At 36.7% G+C, this 20,458-nt stretch overlaps 1 protein-coding gene across 1 annotated transcript in view; it reads left to right on the top strand.

Annotated features, from left to right (window-relative positions):
- Nucleotides 1-20,458, top strand: part of LOC136842165 (uncharacterized) — a 139,371-nt gene that overhangs the window by 51,851 nt on the left and 67,062 nt on the right. The window contains 4 exon segments of the mRNA XM_067109526.1: nucleotides 2,556-2,796; nucleotides 5,383-5,453; nucleotides 5,455-5,514; nucleotides 6,446-6,528. Of these exon segments, the coding sequence (XP_066965627.1) occupies nucleotides 2,556-2,796; nucleotides 5,383-5,453; nucleotides 5,455-5,514; nucleotides 6,446-6,528 (455 nt within the window).

Below are 20,458 nucleotides of genomic sequence, written 5' to 3'. Positions count from 1 at the left end.
ATAACTCCATAATTAAATAATTAAGTAATTGCCTGCAAGATGGCAGAACGTCAGGGAAAGAGAATTATTATATTCTTATTTATTATCATTTCAATTTATAGAAGGTGGTCGCCCACACGGAAATATCTAGTGCCATCTGGCACCTGTTGGATGACGTCACGGTGCCACATCGTATTGAGCAGCAGCGATGTTTTTCTTGCGGTTCATCTCTTGATTAACCCATGGGGTTGATTCACCGTGAGAGAGAGAGAAAGAGAGAGAGAATTTACATGATTACACTTTGAAAAGTCTCCTTTAATTAAGCCTGGGGCTGATTGAGAGAGAGAGAGAGAGAGAGAGAGAGAGAGAGAGATCGAGAGAAAGTCATAATAAAAAGCCAATGAATTTGTCAAGTACTATGTCGTATAAAGCTTACGAGTTGTCTCTATAATCTCTGAAAATTATGAGACTGGAGTGTGTCCATCCCTTTATAATAATAATTACTGTGGCAATGATAAATTACAATGATAGTAATGAACTGTCTAAGTCAATCGTATGTAATTTTACTTCATACATAATCTAATCTATCTGTTCATTGCTGAAAGTCGTAAACTTAGCCTATACTTAGTCTAAGGAAGAAGTGTACATTTGTAACACAAACCTGGTCATATAGATTATACATATGAATAATTTTAAATGCTAATTTAAAAGGAAAACCATCCTCCCACGTTTAAAACATCGTTGTGATCTAGATACACACACACAGATATATATATATATATATATATATATATATATATATATATATATATATATATATATATATATATATATATATATATATATATATATATATATATATATATATCCTCTAGTGAATGCACTTTTATCAAATCCCATTTACAAACAAAAGGCTCCTTTTTATTTTAGGGGGTCTAAGGACGAAAGCAGATATGCTTTATCTTATCAGGTATATGAACCCCACCACACCTCGTTTGTCAGATAAACGTTATATTATTTTTTTATGACAAAGAAAATGAAAAACTGTGAAATATTGAGTGATAAGGAAGCTGAGTCATTGCTTTGCCCTGACAGTCATATAATGAATGCTTTGTTTACGTGGCCAAGTGATTGTGGCACTGAGAAGTAATCGTAGTTGGTATAATTGTTGAAAACAATCCTCCTTAAATTTTATCTTGGATATATATACTGTACATAGTCAGTTGCTTTGTGTGTCAGATGATGTGTGATGTGTATGCAGTATGTTTGTCTACACAGGTGTGTATGTATTGGTCCTATTTAGTTATAATAACTTTTAATAAATGTGTCTACACAGGTGTGTAAGTAGAAGACAGTCATATTATTATTAGAATTTTTTTATAAATTTGTCTACACAGGTGTGTAATTATGAAATAGTCATATTCAGTTATAATTATAAGCAGTGCTTCAAAAAATTGGATTAATGCTTGTGTCATTCTGTTATAGTAAGGCAGAGTATCATAAATTATTAATATGTATAACGATGAACAGAAGTCATGTCATTAAGCAAAATTAGTGCATTGGGGATTCATATTTAGAATGACAAACTAAAGCTTGTTCTTTTATGTAATAAAATTAATGTGCATTTTAGTGTACAGGTAAATCGTGAAGAACTCTGAATGTACTGCAGTATATTCAGACTTCATACACACATAGTTTAATTATAGCCACAGGATTCCACACACACTTTACTGTCTGTTCAAGTTTAACTTATTTGGAGTTGTTTGCTTTGAATTGATGATTTTTAACTAGAAATACATTGTTTCTACTTTATAGGAGTTGTGTCTCTAGTAGAATTGATGTTTTCTAAGAAAACTGTTTCTCTAGTAGAATTGATGTTGTTTTCAACCTTTAAAGGAATTGTTTCCTAAAAGTGATGTTGTCTCTCAAATTTTGTACTCATGACGATTGATTTTGCAATGAATTGTTTCTGTAGAACTGATGTTTTCAACCGTAAAAGGAATTGTTCCCCAAAAATTGGAGTTATCATCCTCTTGAACTTTGTAATTATAGTGTGTCTGTAGAACTGATGTTTTCAACCGTAAAAGATTGTTTCATAAAACTGATGTTTCCTCTTGATGAACTTTGTATTTCATAACTGATCCGACCTTTAAACTGATGTATCCTCTTGAATTGTTTGACCTTGCAATGAACTGTTTCAGCCTGATGTTTTCAACTGTAAAAGGAATTGCTTTCTTAAAACTGATGTCATCCTCTTGAACTTTTCATAATGATCGAATTTTGCAGTGAATTGTTTCTGTAGAACTGATATTTTCAACAGACAAGGAATTGTTTATAAAACTGATGTCATCCTCTGAACTTGGTTCTCATGATGATCGACAAATGGGTGTTTTAGAACTGATATTTTCAATATAAAAGGAATTGTTTTCATAAAACTGATGTCATCCTCTTGAACTTTGTACTCATAATGATCGACCTTGCAATGAATTGTTTCTGTAGAACTGATGTTTTCAACCGTAAAAGGAATTGTTTTCATAAAACTGATGTCATCCTCTTGAACTTTGTACTCATGATGATTCATCTTGCAGGAGAAGACAGTCTCTACCAGTGAGACAACCACCACAAAAGTCCGGAGGAATATCCTGGACACCAGCACCAACGGAGGGCCTCAGGTTGGCCTGAATGGAGGCGTCGCAGGCTTGGCAGAAAGCGTCAAGAACACAGTCATAGGGTTCCTCACCCCGCCCAAAGACAAGACGAGAGCCTCTTCAGTCGTGGAGTCCTCGGAGTCGGGCTTTGAGGATGGAAGTGTGTTTGGTGGGTGTCTAAATCTGCTCGTGTGGACCTTTTTTCTTTCATAATCATTAATGAGCACACACTGATACTGAAAGATAATAATTTTGGGTTTTCTCAGGAGCCTTGTCTTTACTTAGATAGCAGAATACCCCACGCAATAGCTACACCTTGCCGTGTTGATACCCCCCCCGTATAATTTTTCATAGTTTTCATTGCACCACTGCCCCTAACTACAGACATATATCGAAACTTCAGATGAGTTAGTTTGTCAAACAACTTGAATTTATTATCTGTTAATAATTGAGTTAATATATAGTCATTCCAGATTTAAATAAATGATAAGAATTGCATTGATTTTTCTCTTTAATTGCGGTCAGTAATATATTCCATAGTTATGGAAGGAATCTGGTGTTGAAGGTTTAAAGTAAATTTTGCTTGCAATAAAAGGATGTTTTTCAGTTGGATTACTCTCACAAGGTTGGTCATAAAAAAAAGGCTTTTGCAGCTATTTTAACTTTGATTTATATTGAAGCATAAAATATCCCCTGTTATTAGTTCTTATTATCTTACTTGGAATAGTGTACTGACTGCAATTAGATTTGTGTTAGACCCCAACGAAAAAATCCATACATGCTTCTATTTATTTAAATCTGGAATGAATATTTAAATATTAACCCATGTGACTGATAATAAAATCTTGTTTTTTAACATACTGTCTCATTTGAGTCATGAAGTATACCTGTAGTCAGATGCAATAGTGTAGTGAAAACCGAGGAATATGATACTGGAGATATCAGTGTGGCAGAGTGCAACTATTGCTCGGGGATTATATCTAGGTGATTATTCTCTTCCAGTGTCAATGTATGTTCATTATCAGGTTTAATAATTTTTTGTTTTTGTTTATAAGGTACAAATATTGCTGTTACAATTTTATAATAGGCAAGAAGTGGTTTTTAATATCGTTTACACATGTATTCGTTTTTTTTTATTTATGTTACCCGGGACAGTATTATTTTGGTATTGCTTTGTAGTGAAGAAATGATATCACTGGTCATTTCAGGAGGTGATGGTGTGGAAAAGATTTGAAACAATCTATCCATCTCTTGAGCTTATTAGGCATATTGTATTTGTCATAGTTAACTTTAGGGTACATTAACTTGATGACATAGTGTCCCAGATTTACAAGTGTACGGAGTCACTCTACACTAAACATGAGTGAGCAGTGTCCCAGATGTATAAGTGTGCAGAGTTACTCTGCACTAAACCTGAGTTAGAAGTGTTGCAGATTTACAAGTGTAAAGATTTGCTCTACACTAAACCTGAGGTAGAACTTGAATATTCTAAGGCACAATCCAACCTTGTAGAAATATTTATTTACACAGAGCTAATATTCAACACGTTTTTAAACAGTTTTACCTGAGAATTATTTCTTTTACATATTACAGTGGCAAAAGGTTACCCTTTTAAATTTTTGTTCTTGAGTGGTTTCGAAAATTTCATGAAATTTGAAATACTGTCTAGTAATTAGTACCTGTAAATGTGCACTTATAGTGTACTGCCAATGTCCAGTGTGCTACAGGAGTTTTTTTTTGTGAACAGTAATATATTTCAGCTTTTTAATTCTTTTAAAGGGTCACTGATAAGGTTTTTTAGTCTTCTTTACCTGTCGAGAAACTGTGAATTCATAAATATATATTTGCTTTATCTTTCTTGTTTTGGTTTCAAAGGCATATATATTATGCCTTGTCAAGGAAAATCCTATCATGATAATGTTAATGACATTTTACCATGTTAATTTGCTGCCTTAACATTCATATGATGAGTTTTTTTCACCATTTTAAAAGGTTACTTTGTGAGTTAGCTGTTGATTCACAGGGTATTGTAATACTGTTTTGTGTTATTTGATTCTGCCATATTGTGACATTCACTTTTGGCTTTACTAGGACTGATATCCTCAACTCCTTACCTGTTTAGATGAGATTTTATGAGGACATGCCATTAACTTAACCTTCAATAGTAGAGTAATTATCAGTGGATAGCTGAGCACTCAGACATTTGACTGTGATTATGGTATAGGCAGCAAAAGAATAGGTGGATGAATAAAAGTTAAAAGAATGTTATGATGAAGATCTATTATTAATGAAAAACACATATCTGAGGTATTATTAGTTCAGATACTAGTAGGTACTTATTTCAAATCAAAGTTTATTCATGGAAATTGTATTGCCCTTATTAATGAACACCCCAGGGGGTTAGTGCAGTCAGTCTACCTCACACGGTGCACTGTAGGCATTACTTAAGGTTCTTTGTAGCGCCCCTTCAGCCCCTAGCTACATACCCCTTTCATTCTTTTTACTATACCTCCGTTCATATTCTCTTTCTTCCGTCTTACCTTCCACCCTCTCCTAACAATTGTTTCAACATTTTCAGTGCTGAATGACCTCATAGGCCCTAGTGCCTGGCTTTAGGCCTAAATTTTGTATTCCAGTTCCTTATTAATGAACTGTGCACCATTACTTATCACATTGGATGGATATGTCATTAAACTTTGTTGAAGATAACAAAAGAAAATACAGTATTTGTTAAAATTTCTTCTTTTCTTCACAGGAGAGAAAAGTGGAACTTACGGGGCCAACGAACCCTTCAGACCTGCCCGAGAGTTCTTTGATGAGAATGATCGAGAGACCGCGTCTCAACAGTGGTTACTTCAGTGGCGGTGATACTCCATCGAGGCTTAGGGTTAGTCTAGTTTTTTTTTAGTAAACAGAGTTGCTTGGGAGGAGTCGTAGCTTGCGTTTGGAATTTTTCTTGTAGTTTCCTTTAAATGAAAAAGTTTTACTATTTAAATGAAGAATTTTTACTAGTGAAGTAAATTTTGTTTCCTTTAAATAAAGAATTTATACCTATAAAGTAAATGTGTTTCTTTTAAATACAGAATTTTTAGTTATACAGTCAATTTTAGTTTCCTTTAAATAAAGAATTTTTCTCTTAAAAGATAAATTTTAGTTTCTTTTAAATACTGTAAAGAATTATACCTATAGAGTAAATGTTAGTTTCCTTTAAATAAAGAATTTTTACCTATAAAGTAAATGTTAGTGTCCTTAAAAATAAGAAGTTTTACCAATGAAGTAAATCTTAGTTCTTCTTGTTTTTTGTATAAATATCATATAGGGTATCATTGTCTTGATTGATAACGTACATTAATATACTGTAGTGTAAATAGTGTACTATTAAAAAACCCAATCTAGTTGTTTGAACTGCAGTACCCAGAGGAAAATGTATTAAACCCTTCTTGATTATGAACGTAGAAAAGTTGAAGATGTTTTTAGCTTGTGTTTTCAAAATCTAGAGGCAAACATTTACATGTGTAGTTCTGAAAATATATTTAATATAAGAAAAGTTGAAGATGTTTATAACTTGTATTTTCAAAATCTAGGATGAAAATATATTCAGTGTATCAGGGAAATTTTCCCAGAATGTTACCTTCTTTGAAAACATGTTAACAGCGATACGGATGTTGCACTTTGACCTGGTTAAACTTTTTAATAACTCGTACATTCCTTAACTGAAACTTGTACAGTGCTGTTTTAAATTTTCCATAACATTGGTAGACATATGATGGCATTTGAAGTGTTCAAAAATGAAATAAAAATTTTTTTATCTCAATCAGGAAAGTACCAGGCGTCTAAGTCTCCGGAAACCATTCAACAAATACATCGCGTATTCGTCAGACGAAGAGTATGAAGATTGGCAGTAAGTACAGGTTTCTGGTTTGTAGGACTTCCTTATGCATACACATTACTGAGCATTAGCTTCTGAGTCAGCAGAAGTATTCTTTGCAAGTTATCTTAAGACTTTTTATTGGAATTTTGAAAATAAATTCAAGTTTTTATAATAATGTCAGAATTTTTGTTTCGTTGTACTGTGTATGCATAAATTTGGTTAGCTCTGTATGTACAAGAATGTCTGAAATAATCTAGGTTCATTACTAGTTTCCTTCCTTGTAATCAGAGAATCTTGTACATTCATTGGGAACTTGAAACTAGATATGTGATTTTAGGAATTGTTCTGTACATTAACATAATATATTGTTGCTGTTTTCATCAACTGTATACATTGAATTTTGTTGCGTTACCTCTGCAGTTCTTCCCAAATGCTGGAATTTGTTGTACGTTGGGATGTCGTATAGATATTGTATAGTGAGTAAATCAGTGGGTCCTTAGGATAGGTGATGCGTAAAGTAATGGTTTTAATCGTAAAGTAGTTTTGACTGATATCGTGCAAATTGTGCCTCTGCTGATGTTAACTTTTTAGTCTGTTTCTTCTACACTAGCAGTCTTCCTTTCTCAGAGAAGTGGGTCTGTTACTTTCTTTTTGGGCTGTTAAGTATTTTCTCTCCTCTTTCACAATCCCTCCATATCATCAAACAATTCTATTTGCTGTTTTGATAATGTATAATACTAGTATACTGTATTTAGAACTGTATAATAAAAGACTGTTGCATTGTAAGACCACTGAGCCACATTTCTAGACTCAAAGGGGTCACCAAAAGGATTTGTTCTTCAGTGAAAGTGGATTTTGGGTGAGGGTAGGGTTGCTATAGTTGGAGAGAGAGGTTGAAAGAGCCAAAAAGGGAATATAGGTAAATGATATAAAATTATGCAGCCATGTCCAAAACGGCACTGCAAAGAACCTTTAGTGCTGTCGGCAACAAGCAAGGCACACTGTAATTGAAACCTGCATAATTTTTTATTTCTGAAATACAAATGTTTCTTACAGACAAACATTGTTTGTTCATGGAAAGTTGTATGAGTTTTTATGCTTTTTGAGCCTTAAACTACCAAGCCTGTGTAGTCAAAGCATATAGATTTAAGTGAGGAGGCCATTAATTGTGATTTCATTAATTACTTATGAGCATCGGGAAGTCCCTACCAAATATGAGACACCTTTCCAACTTTTATTCATTTAGTTGGGAGGAGTGTGGTACTGCAGCGTTGATACTTGAAGTATAAAATTCTATACATCAGGAATTGGGCAGAAGTCCCTTGTTGTGAACCTAGCCTTGTAAAGGTTGTTTTATCGCATTCACAGTTGATCCATGATCCTCTTTTGCTGCTGAGAGCAATCAGATTTGCTGAACAGTAGCTGCAATAAGCAATAAATGTGCCTCATGTCAAACTTCTCAGTTCCAGAGGTCTTTTATTCCTCACACTGTTGGACTGCGAAACAGTCTTCTTGAGGAGGATGTGCAATTGGAACCTTAGAAGTTCAAGTGAAGATGCAATACACTATTACCCTTAGGCAATTCTACTTGTATTTTATAATTTATATATACATTGTATCTATTTATTGTATATTAATTTGTTAAAGTATTTTTTCTTTTCTAATAACTGATCTATTCTTTCTGTATTTCCTATTACCTTCTCTTACTTGTTTCAAATGAACATCATATTCTTTGGAAGCTTGAATTTCAAGTCAGTGGCCCCTGCAGGTTTGTTCCATATGAGTAGGGTTCATCTTCTGAGTAATAATTAGGAAAATGTAATAGTAAAATTCTGTGTACACATCAGGTCTATTACTCAGTTTCCTTTGCAAAGAATCCATATGTTCTTCTACCTGAGGAACAAGGCGGTGTTTTATGGATTCACTCATATTAGTTTGATGAACACTTATTGAAAAATGGTCTGGAGATGGTAACATTAGGCAGGCAGGCTTGCTTGCTGGCTGAAGTGGGCTTGTTGTCAGATCTCTTGTTTACCATCTTTTTTGTATTGTTCAGATATTTATGTTATTCACAGCAGCAGAATATTTTAAAGGCTGCTTCAGAGCCTATGCTTTCCCAAGAAGAGATCAGTAGAAGAGGTCAGTAGTCATTTGTCCAATTCAGGTAATGTTTCAGAAGGATAATTCTTTTTCCCTTGGTCTTCACCATTGTCTTCAGTAGATGCATTTCTGATGAAGAGGAGTTCTTTCCGTTAACTAGAAAAAGCTGTAAACAAATTGGATATGGACTTAGTTTTCTGGCCATTGCATCCTTCTCTTGACCTGTAGAACATTGTTGCACCCAAGTAAAGAGCCACAGTTTGCAGTGGGTCCCATCTTGAGGGCTTTTGTGTTGCCCATAAGGTTGAAACTACCTACATAAGTGGTGTGCATTATCATCTGTCAAGCCTGAGCCTTTGAATCTTTTATTTTACTCCAGTTGACATTACAGTATCTTGAATTCCTTTTTGGCACAATGACTTATGCATTTTTCATAATCTTACCAGTTGGCTTTGAGTATTGTGGGTGTGTGATGCTCTGCCCTGTATGAGTTTTTAGAATGATCTAATTTTAGAAGTCTTCGTTTTATATTTCCAGTTCCAGCTTTCAGTCCCATATTCTTATAGAGCTGGTCGCTTGGTTTTCATTCGTATTTAGAACACTTTCCATGTATCTGCCGTGGCTTTTAGATTCAGATGCAAGCTTTATTCCCAAAAGATTCTGAATTATCTCCTGTTCCAAATAATCTTGGGTTCAGAAAGCCTCGAACCCTCAATAGACATCAAAACACTGTTTCAAGATATCAGTGTAAACATCCATTTCTGCGGTTCTGTAGTGTTATGTTCATTGTCATCCCCTGCAAAGTGGTTGGGTATATAGGAAAGGCTGCCCTCAGTTTGGCCGTAGTTTTCTGTGTCAATGTTTACATTTGTTTACTCAATTCAAGTTGGATTTTAGTAGTATGTAGCACATACTCGAGTGAAATTTGTCCTCTGTTTAGTTATGAGATGGTTCAGGTTTGAAAATGATGACAGTAATAGAGAACTCTCAAATTTTTGTGATTAGTGAATATGTTAGATTCTCATGCTGGAAGTGGCCAGGCCATGTGTCTAGAAGACAGGGAATAGTACGGGGTGGGTTGCCCTTGGTAGAAGAGGTAGAGGTAGGCCAAAGGAGACGTGGTTAAGGACAATGAGGCGGGAAGCAGGAGACGAGTGTTGGGAAGATCTTGAGGAGTTATCCCAGGACAGAATGTGGTGGCGTGAGTTCATCGAGGCCCTATGCATCCCCTTGGGTCCCGCAGGAAATGATTGATTTATTGATTGAATCTGTGTTGAAAAACTGCAATTTTGAGAATTGTATCTTGCTTACTCAATTATTTAATAGCTTCTGATATTTTCCAATGGTAAACATAGTCTAGAATCAATTGCAAGGTTGGTTTAGGTTTGCCAATTATTTATTTTAAGGAAGTTTCAGAATTTTGTAGGTCTCATAATGTGTAATTTTAACATTTTGCTCTTTTCTTCCAAGTACCCATTTTATGTGAGTTTTAATATGGGCCAGATTTGACAAGTGTTTTTGGGAGAAAATCCAGGATTTTTTTTTCCAAAACATGATTTTTGGAGATTAAATTGAGTAATTTCAGTGATAGGTTGCAGATTAAGATGATTTTAGATTTTTATCATGAATGAATAACTATTATCACCCTAGCACCTTTAGGGGGGAGAGTGATATTTGCCAATGCATTGGAATTTGTTGCACATTTATGTACTAGGTGATGCATTTATTAGGCTCAATTTTTAGTGATTGGCCAGTGCATTTTAAGCCTTGATAGCCAGTTTTGGCCAGTGGATTTTATACCTTGATCGCCAATTTTGACCAGTGGATTTTATGCCTAGATAGCCAGTTTTGGCCAGTGGATTTTATACCTTGATAGCCAATTTTGACCAGTGGATTTTATTCCTAGGTAGCCAGTTTTGGCCAGTAGATTTTATGCCTTGATGGCCAGTTTTGGCCAGTGGATTTTATGACTTGATAGCCAGTTTTGACAGTAACTCTCTTATTTCTTGTACTAGTAAAAAGTAAGATGAGGGGTGTTATTAATTTGTTATGGACTTGTAGTACTATTATTGTTACTATGTAGAAGATGAACCCTTTTCCTATGGAACAACCCCACCAAAGGGGCGTTTGACTTGAAATTCAAGCTCCCAAAGAATATTATGGTGTTCATTCGAAAGAAGTAACAGAAGGTGATTGGAAATACAAAAAGAGATCAGTTATTAGGAAAAACAGATAAATTAACAAATTATTGAATATAGTAAATACGAGTTGAATTGTATTAAGGTAGTAATGCAGTGCTTTTACTGAAACTATCTCCAAGTTGCGTCATAAACTCATACTTTGCAAGTTTTATTGACATAAAATTATAATACGCCAGTTAAGAAATATTGAAGTCATGTTTTATACTGTGTAATCTTTTGCTGAACAATGATCTAGATTGGAAAGATATACTATGGTGTAGTATGCTTGGAAAGGTGTAATATTGTGTAGTGTGCTTAGAAAGGTGTATTGTGTAGTATGCTTAGAAAGGTGTACAATGTGTAGTACCTTTGGAAAGTTGTATTGTGTAGTACAAATGGAAAGGTGTACTATTGTGTAGTATGCTAGGAAAGGTGTATTGTGCAGCACATTTATGAAGGTGTATTGTATAGTACACTTGGAAAGATGTATTTTGTTGTACACTTAGGAAAGTGTATTGTGTAGAACACTTGGAAAGGTGTATTGTGTAGAACACTTGGAAAGGTGTATTGTGTAGTACGCTTGGAAAGGTGTATTGTGTAGTACACTTGGAAAGGTGTATTGTGTAGTATGCTTGGAAAGGTGTACGTATTGTGTAGTAGCTTGGAAAGGTGTACATATTGTGTAGTACGCTTGGAAGGGTGTACATATTGTGGAGTACGCTTGGAAAGGTGTGTTGTGTAGTATGCTTGGAAAGGTGTATTGTGTAGTGCACTTGGAAAGGTGTATTGTGTAGTACACTTGGAAAGGTGTATTGTGTAGTACTCTGGGAAGGTGTATTCAGAGCTTTCTGCTGAGAATGTGGGACTGCCTTGTTAGTTGTGAAAATATGATGTATATATATTTAGGAACATTGATTGAACTCATGAAGTACAATACAAGAAGTTATGTCGATATAATATTGTCTAGATGTCATTTCTTTAGAGCAATTAAACGTCCTCATGGGTGAAATGAATTGTATTTATTGAATGTGAAATATAAGAAAGGAAATTCTGGCATAAAGTGTTTTGTCAGGTTGTGTGAGGTAAGGAGAATCATAGGTACAACGATATGTAAAACAAATGGGCCTTTTTTTTTTTTTTAGCTGAGTTTGGTCATGAAGTTAAAGAATAGTAAAAGTGGTGGACGATCCTAAAGTTTTTGTAGAAAGAGGAAGAAGAGGCAGAAAGGGGGGACTTGAAGAGTTGTAGAACAAAGAGGACTTAATGACCAGTGATAAAAGAAAGTCATTGCAAGATAGAGATGAATAACATGGTTAGTAGACGCAACTTCCTATTATGAAGCTCCGTGTAAGGATTTGCAGTTACAGGTGGCAGTGACCTGTATTGTGGCTTTCTCTAAACCCACAAAGTTCTTGGGGGAATTTGCCTGCTGTAAAGACAATGTACAGTGCGTGAAAAGAACTTTAAACTCCAGCAGAGAGACAATCGCATAGAAAACCATAATAAAATTATGATTATTATTAGCAATGCAGTCATATAACATGACCTAAATCATCTAAATGCCAACAGAACTAGTAACAAAAACTGCAAATGTAAAAGGGCTCAATTGAAAACGACTACAGATGGATCAGGGAGAAACGTGCAGTGACAAACGTTCAACATTTTATTTAGGTAACATAAAAAAAAGTGAGGACAGGAATTACAAATGGAATGATCCAAAATTGTCTGCATTATACTCGGTTTTATTATCTACAGAGCCTGTTATATGTAAACTTATACACACATATATATCAACAGATTTCAGTAATTTCCAACATACATTGACTAATTGTTCATGTATTCTACTGTATGGAATGTTCCTGTATTCTACTGTATGGCAGCTAAGTACTATAAAAGAGGTTCGTATCATGAACTAATACATGCGACTGCATTTTCATAAAGAAGGGGAGGCCATTTTATGCAGGGTTATTATTGTGCGATGCACCTCTTGCTTTCGTGCGAGGAGTCATGTGTTTACAGAGTTGGCACTTGTAAGCAAGTTGTAGTGCCGGGGTTGGTCGGTGGAGGAGGGAATTCATTTTTGGCGCGCTGCATTGGCGCCCTTTTTTTTATACGTTCGTGTCGGCCACTCCCTTGCAATTACGTTCGCTGCATCGTGCCTGCCTCTGCAGGTGTTCTGTTTCTAAGTTTGAACTAAGTTCGTTTTGTAAGTGAAAGACTCACGGATTATGATAAAATTCCTTTAAGATGCACAGACCTTGACATTACGTTCTAAGTCTCAACAAAGTTCAAAATTCCTTTTAGATTTACATGCCTTGACATTAAGCTCTAAGTCTGAACTACGTTCAACTGGTAGGTGAAAGACTCTCACAGATTGTTACATTATTCCTATAAGATTGATACACCGTGACATTAAGATTCTAACAGTGTTTTCTTTGAAGAATCGCGTGCATTGCAGCAAAAGCCTGCAGTATGGCAAAATATAATCGTAATTCCAACCTCCCGTAAGATTTTTAAACAGTTTTGTCTCAAGATACTCGCCAATCGTGATTGCGCCACGTTTGTGAGTTTGTTTATCATTCCTCGTGGTGGCACTCACGTCTCTTGCAAGGACAGCTGCTCCCCTCTCGTCACTAGTCTTAAACTTACTTTTATCGTTTGTTTAATGTGGTCCTAGATCTCTTAACCTCCCATCTATTGTCCCTTCCCCTGCCGTGCCTCATTTTCGTCATATTTATACGTCCTTTTAGACACGGTTCCCACCTTTTGTACCCCTTCAGAGTCCCCTAAGCAGATTGTGTTCCCCTTGGCACACTCAGCTTTACCACTCCTTTCCCCGTAGTCTCTCTGCCCATTCCCTTATTCCTTCCCCCTCCCCATCCATTGCACACAGGGAACCCGCCCTCGAGATCCACGCGGCATCAGAGTTACCATGTGCCTTTATTTAAATAATCTCAAGTTTCTTCCTCGTTGGTTTAATTTGCTTAACTATAAATATTACGTCGTTACATAAATGTTGCTATTATATTAAATCTCGTTTTATGATTAGTTTCGAAAATTAGATTATGTAACGCGGTATTCAAAACATCGTAAATATGTCAAGATGCTGACGCCTCAACCCCGTTATAACGAATTTAACATACGCGGTACTCTGGTGACAAAGTCAGCGCTTATGTCATGGCATAAATACGTTATTTTCTAGAGTTAATAATACATGCAGTATTATTAGTAAGTCGAGTTAAGCGACCGAATAAAATGTCTGGAGGAGACCGACCGAGAATTTCCCGCCTCTGGCGTTGGCCGGATGAGTGAGGGACTGGAGGAGGAGGGGGGGGGATCTCCTCTCAAACGGGGCCTCTAGCGCCGCTCACTCTCTCAGTTTGCAATCATTACTGTTGGTGTCAAGACGTATTCGCTTACACCTCTCATTTAGCAGTCGTGTTTACGTCCGTGTTTCACAAGCGTTATTTCAGTGGCCCCTTGAAACCGCGCCTAGTAGGTAATGGCGGAAGTGAATGTCGATTTATTTACGCGATTTAAAAAGCCCGAAGCGTAATTACAGGCACGCGGAGTGTTCCTATTCGACATTATCAAGTGGTCGTTGGTTGGCTGCTGCTAGGCGGACTGTTATGTTATCTGGCTTTTTCGAAATGTCAGTGACGAAGTGAAGGTACTATTTTGGGATATATATTTGATAATCAAAACTTGACAGCGGCCTTTACCAACTTGGAGGATTAACCTAGATGCCCTTCTGCGCGGTCTCGTTCTCCTGCCGTAGTAGTGGACTTGTTGACGTGACTGCAGTTGGTGGAGAGTTGTAAATATTTATCCAGTTGTATTTAATAAAACACGAGCTTGAATAACAAAATAACATGTCAAGAACATGTCAGTCAAGTAGAATTGTGTTCCTGCAAGAAGGATGTTTAAAAAGTTACAGTATTCGCCATGCTCTAGTTCCTGAGGCTTAGGCCTATCTGAGGCCATTGACCAAAGTTATGCAGTATTTTTAGGCCTGTTTATTGGAATTGTTTGTCGATTACTTTTACTTGGTTTAATCAGTATTCATAAGGGTATTTATATATTTTTAAAGGTTTATTGTCACGCAGACGTAGCTACTCAAGGGTGTAGCAATCATATCCTTTATTGAATTAGATATTGTCATCTTTCGTGATTAAGCCTACTTACTAAACATGTTGGATAATTAATGGTTCGAGACAGTTTTTAAAAATATTTAGTGTAGGATACTGTTATTGTAAAGGTTTACCAATATTTAAGGTTTTATATGAAGCTTTTAATAATTACCGGACAGGTTTTAGGCCCATTTCATTTTTGTTATAAATTTTGCATAGTTTTGATTCATATGAAGCTTACCCATCGAACATTCAACAGGTTTTAAGATGCTAAATTCACTTCGGTCTAGTATTTTATGAAGGAACAATTCATATCTATTAGCTTGTTGGCCAGAGAGCTTCTTTGACGCTATAGTATCTTTGGGGAGTTAATAAATCTTTAGTTGGTAAACAAAAACAAAAAAAGTCACGCTAAATTTATAAATGAAATATCTTTATGCAAAGTCCGTACGTACGTATCAGTAGACCAAGGTTAGATTTGCCTTTCGTGAATTACGGACAGCCCAGTTTCCCCTCTTGTACGTAAGCACGTGGCCGTTCCCTAACCTATCAATTGGCGGTTAGGAATAGGTGAGCCAGGCACGCCGGGAATCAGGAATGTCTTTGTTTGAAGCTGGAATCGATGATGGCGGAAGGATTTTTTTTTTTTTGTAGGGTATTTTATTGACGTCGGTCAGTGACATCTATTAAGAGTTGTATTTTACACTATTAATATCGGATACTGCACACGTGAATTCATGGCATTGTATCGACGTGTATTGGACTAGTTAATGTCGGTGTTTAGCCAAGTTAAAAGCGGTGAAATTTGTCACAGCAGTGAGCTCGACAAAGTATAGCAGAAATGCGCGCTCTTTAGTTATGAGTCACTTGATATGCTTCCAAGGCTTTTTATAGTCGCCAAATTCTCTCGCTCCGTATCGCCCTCTCTCATACGTTATATAACTTCAATAACTTTGTGTTACAGTGCTTTGACTGGCATTGGTGGTGTAATTTGAAAAGGTACTAAAATGTTATTCTGATGGCAGGTTGAATACAAGTGTTTCATGTTGATTCTTAAGCCTAAAAGGTAATAACAAAGCAATTTATAGTGAAGGGGAATATAATCGTACTCCATTGGATGTACTAATTCTATATTTTTACCTCCATTGGATGTACAGTATTTACCATATGTAAATTATTGACTGATAATACATTTCATATATACCTGGAGTAATCAGTACTAATCATAAACACGTCTCCGTTACTGACCTTGATTACCATGAAGCCAGAGATTGACCTGATTAGGTAGTGACTGTTATCCCTCTCTTTAAATACATCCGGGTCACCTCATCTTACGTCCGTTGTACGGTTGCAGTCTCATATAGACAGGAAAAAAAAAAGAATATAGCCTGTTGGCGGGGTTTGAGGCCTAAATAGGCCAAGTTTTGTATTTTAAGTGAGTGGGCACATCGCATTATTAAATACCTGAACTAAAGCATTAGTAGATCCTAACAATTCTCTTACTATTTGTCTCACTGGTTTGGCAGCCTACTCGTCGTTTCAACAACAACAAAAATATCCAGTCATATTTATGATTGATGTTTATTGTAGTGAGTTGAAGACAACAGTTACTCATCCCGTGTTGACAGTTGCCATGGTGAATAGCCTAGCGGTCATGTCTAATAGAAGGAGCTTGTTTTTCGTAATCATATGCACTAAACCTGTGATATAGGTTTGTTGCAGTTTTGCCTGGTAGCTTATTATGAAGCCGTTATCATATGTTTAGAGTATATTTTCAGTGTAGGTATTGTATTCTTAAGTGGTATGTAATGAAATTGCCGTTTTTAATTACTTTGCAATGCCTGTACAAAGTATTTGCCATGTAACTAGTGGTACCAGTGTTGATATCCGAGAGAATGTGCAGAATCTGCTCGCCGACGGTTTCTGTGCGAAAACCACCGTGCACAGTAGTTTTAAACTGGATCAAAGCCAATACCAGGTTTTATAGAAACCTTAAAAGCGTAGGTCTAACGTTGGCATTGGTTTCAGACCAAAGTCGAGGTCACACTAGTCAAGTGGAGATTTGGATTAACCAGCTTACATTTCCACACTTGCTTTGTCATGGTATGATCGAGTGAAAATAACAATGCAGTCAGGTTTAGTTTTCAGAACGGAAATAGAGTATCACAGTATCAGTTGCTTGAATTTCGGGTTCGCTACAGTTTGCCAAACGTGCCTACTGCTGCATGAACACGATTTACACGAAGGGGTCTCAGCTGGTGTTGATGATTGCCAAGACTACGTTGAAAGTTGTGTGTAGAGTTTTCTAGAGGAATGTTCTTGATGAAATTCTTTTGTCTGTCCGTGGATGAGAAGATAAGACGTATATTCAGGCTGTTATATATTCAGTCTTGAATTTAAATAGCAATTACACCAGGCAGTTATATATTCAGTCTTAGATTTAAATAGCAGTTACACCAGGCAATTTTTTTTTTTTTTTGAATGGTTAAGTAAAAATCGTAATTCCCCAAATTGATCCGTTCACCTGTAGTGTTTATTTTTACTTGCATGAATTAACCTAACAGGATTTTGTGATGACATTTTTTTTTTACAAATATTAAGTCTTAAGGCAAACGGCTCGGGGTAGTTCAAAACAATTTTTTTCCTTATTGTCACCTTCAGCTGCTTAGTAACCAACGTTCTTTTATCTCTCTCTCTCTCTCTCTCTCTCTCTCTCTCATTTGACAGACACATTTACTTTAAAATATCGGATGCAGGTAATCCTTTCCGAGGTAAATTGTTAGTTTCTTTATTTGATGACAGTTGTCTTGTCTGCTGGCGTTCAGTGCTCCGCCTTGGTGGAGTCAGGCCTTCGCTCCTAGCTACCGGAAGTGATGTCATTTTACACCCCCTCCCCCCATCCCCTCCCACCCCCCAGGGAGCATTATCGGAAACCGGATACAGAGTATATAATAAATGATAAAAGTGTTTTTTCAAGCTTTCGTCATTCTTCTCTATGAAGAAACGGGGATTTTAACTAAATCAGAAAATTATTTGCTTGTTAAAACTGTAAACAGAATTCGTACGACGTAGGTTTATCGATTCGACATCGATCTAGTTTTGTCGAGTTTGTGTCCTGTCATGTACTCGCAGATTGTGGATGTGGAGCAATTCAGTTTCGTGATCAGATGAATGAACAATCAGTGGCATTCAACAGCTGCTTGAGCTTTGAAATGGAAGCAGCTGTCGTATCAGCTGTTCGGTTCTCTGCCTTTAGTCCTGAGTCATTTGAAGACAGGTGGAGTTACTCATATTAATTTATTTTCTTTTTAGTGAGATTTCGTCTTTCTGTATTTCATCTTAACTCCTCTTACTTCTTCGTAAAGAACTCCATATTCTTTGGAAGCTTGAATTTCAAATCAGTGTCCCTTGTTCCATATGAATAGGGTTCATCTTCTGAATGATATAATAATAATAAATTGTGGTGGGACTTTTCATGTGTCGGTACTCTCTTTTAATGTCTATTTCAGTCTGTGATGTCAGAGATGTGTAGTGGGTGGGGTTGGAGTGAGTATATTTGATTGGTTCGGGTAGGGAGGGGGCTGTTGGGGGTTCAACAGGAGCTCCGATGCTAAGTGGGTCCCTTTTTCGCTTCGAACAATGGCCGTTTTCCGGCTCTGCGCTTATTTTCCCAGCGTTCTTATCTGATGAATTTGCTTCAAATTGGCAACAATCAGTCTGAATTGGAATGAGGATGTCATCGTTATATTTTTGTTCGTTACGAAGAGTCAGATTTTTTGGCATTTTTTTTTTCTTCTTCTCTCTGACGTACAGGTTGCGTGGTTTCATTAAGTCTTTTTACATTATTTATGTGAAGTCAGGGAAATTATTACCAACCGCTAATGGTCCCATTGCGTGAATGATTTGGGAACCGTGATTAAGTTGAAAGAAATGTCATTTCGACGCTCAAGATGAAAGGTTACTTAGAGGAAATGGGGTATTAAGTTTTGTCTCAGACTCAGTGGCATTATGTGTGACCATTTATGTTTGGTTTATATATTATGCATGCATTATGCTTATATGTATATATGTCTGCCTATATATAGGTACACATATATTGTATGCATGTATTATATTTATATGTATACTGTACATGTCTGCCCATAATTTTAGCCATAGTATAACTTAGTGGTCTTTCCTAAACATTTATTGATAAACGAAACCCGGTGGTTTTAAGTACCATCCATTGCTAAAAACAACTCCTGCTACTATTGAAACTGAAGTTTTTGTTTTTATGCAATAGCCACGGGTTAAAGTTACGCAAGTATTCGTAGTAGCAGCAGCCTTGGGAGACGTGATGACTATTATTAGTTTCAGCGGAGCTTGTGCCATTTCTTTTTACTGCGTTGCTTTAGAGAGAGAGAGAGAGAGAGAGAGGTTTCTGGCGTAGTTATTCCTTATGATGTTTAGCCTATAATTGTCCTGTAATGTATGTTATACATAAAACTTTTCAACTTTTGTTGTTTAGTGTAACCAGCATCCCTTAAGCCCCCAGCTGCAACCTCTTTCTTTCCTTTGACTGTGCCTCCGTTCATATTACCTTCCTACCATCTTACTTTCCACCCTCTCCCAACAATTATTCCAACATTATTTTTAGCGCTGATTGACCTCATAGGTCAGGCCAAATTTTTATATTCCGATCCAGTCCTTTCATTCCTTTTCCTGTACTTCCGTTTATGTTCTCTTTCATCTTAACTTTCCATCTTCTAACAATTGTTTCATAGTGGAACTGCAAGGTTTTCCTCCTGTTACACATTTAGCACCCTTCCAGCGCTGAATGACCTCATTTAGGTCCCAGCGCTTGGCCTTTGGTCTAAATTTTATGTTCCATTCCACACCCACGTATTTTCAGCCATAGCATATTTTTATTTCGTGCTTTTGATTCTGCTTAAGATGTCTTTATCAAGGAATTTTTCCATGTCTGTCGTGTTGTCTGTCTTAATCTCCTATCCTCCCATGCCCTTCCCTTTCTCCCTCTATTATCGCTGCCCTTTCCTTTATCCCATTATCTCTCTTGCCCTCTCCTTCCTCCCATTATCTCCGTTTCCCTCTCCTTTCTCCCATGATCTCCCTTTCCCCTCTCCTTTCTCCCATTCTCTCTCTTTCCCCTCCTTTCTCCCATTATTTCCCTTTCTCCTCTCCTTTCTCCCATTATCTCTCTTTCCCCTCCTTTCTCCCATCATTTCCCTTTCCCCTCTCCTTTCTCCCATTATCTTCCTTGCCCTCTCCTTTCTCCCATTATCTCCCTTGCCCTTTCCGCTCTCCCATTATCTCTCTTGCCCTTTCCGCTCTCCCATTATCTCTCTTGCCCTCTCCTTTCTCCCATTATCTTCCTTGCCCTCTCCTTTCTCCCATTATCTCTCTTTCCCCTCTCCTTTCTCCCATTATATTCCTTGCCCTCTCCTTTCTCCCATTATCTCCCTTGCCCTTTCCGCTCTCCCATTATCTCTCTTGCCCTCTCCTTTCGCCCATTATCTCTCTTGCCCTCTCCTTTCTCCCATTATCTCTCTT

This window comes from Macrobrachium rosenbergii, chromosome 9 (genome assembly GCF_040412425.1).
Source record: "Macrobrachium rosenbergii isolate ZJJX-2024 chromosome 9, ASM4041242v1, whole genome shotgun sequence".
Lineage (NCBI taxonomy): Eukaryota > Metazoa > Arthropoda > Malacostraca > Decapoda > Palaemonidae > Macrobrachium > Macrobrachium rosenbergii.
This window is presented reverse-complemented; position numbering and strand designations above follow the sequence as displayed.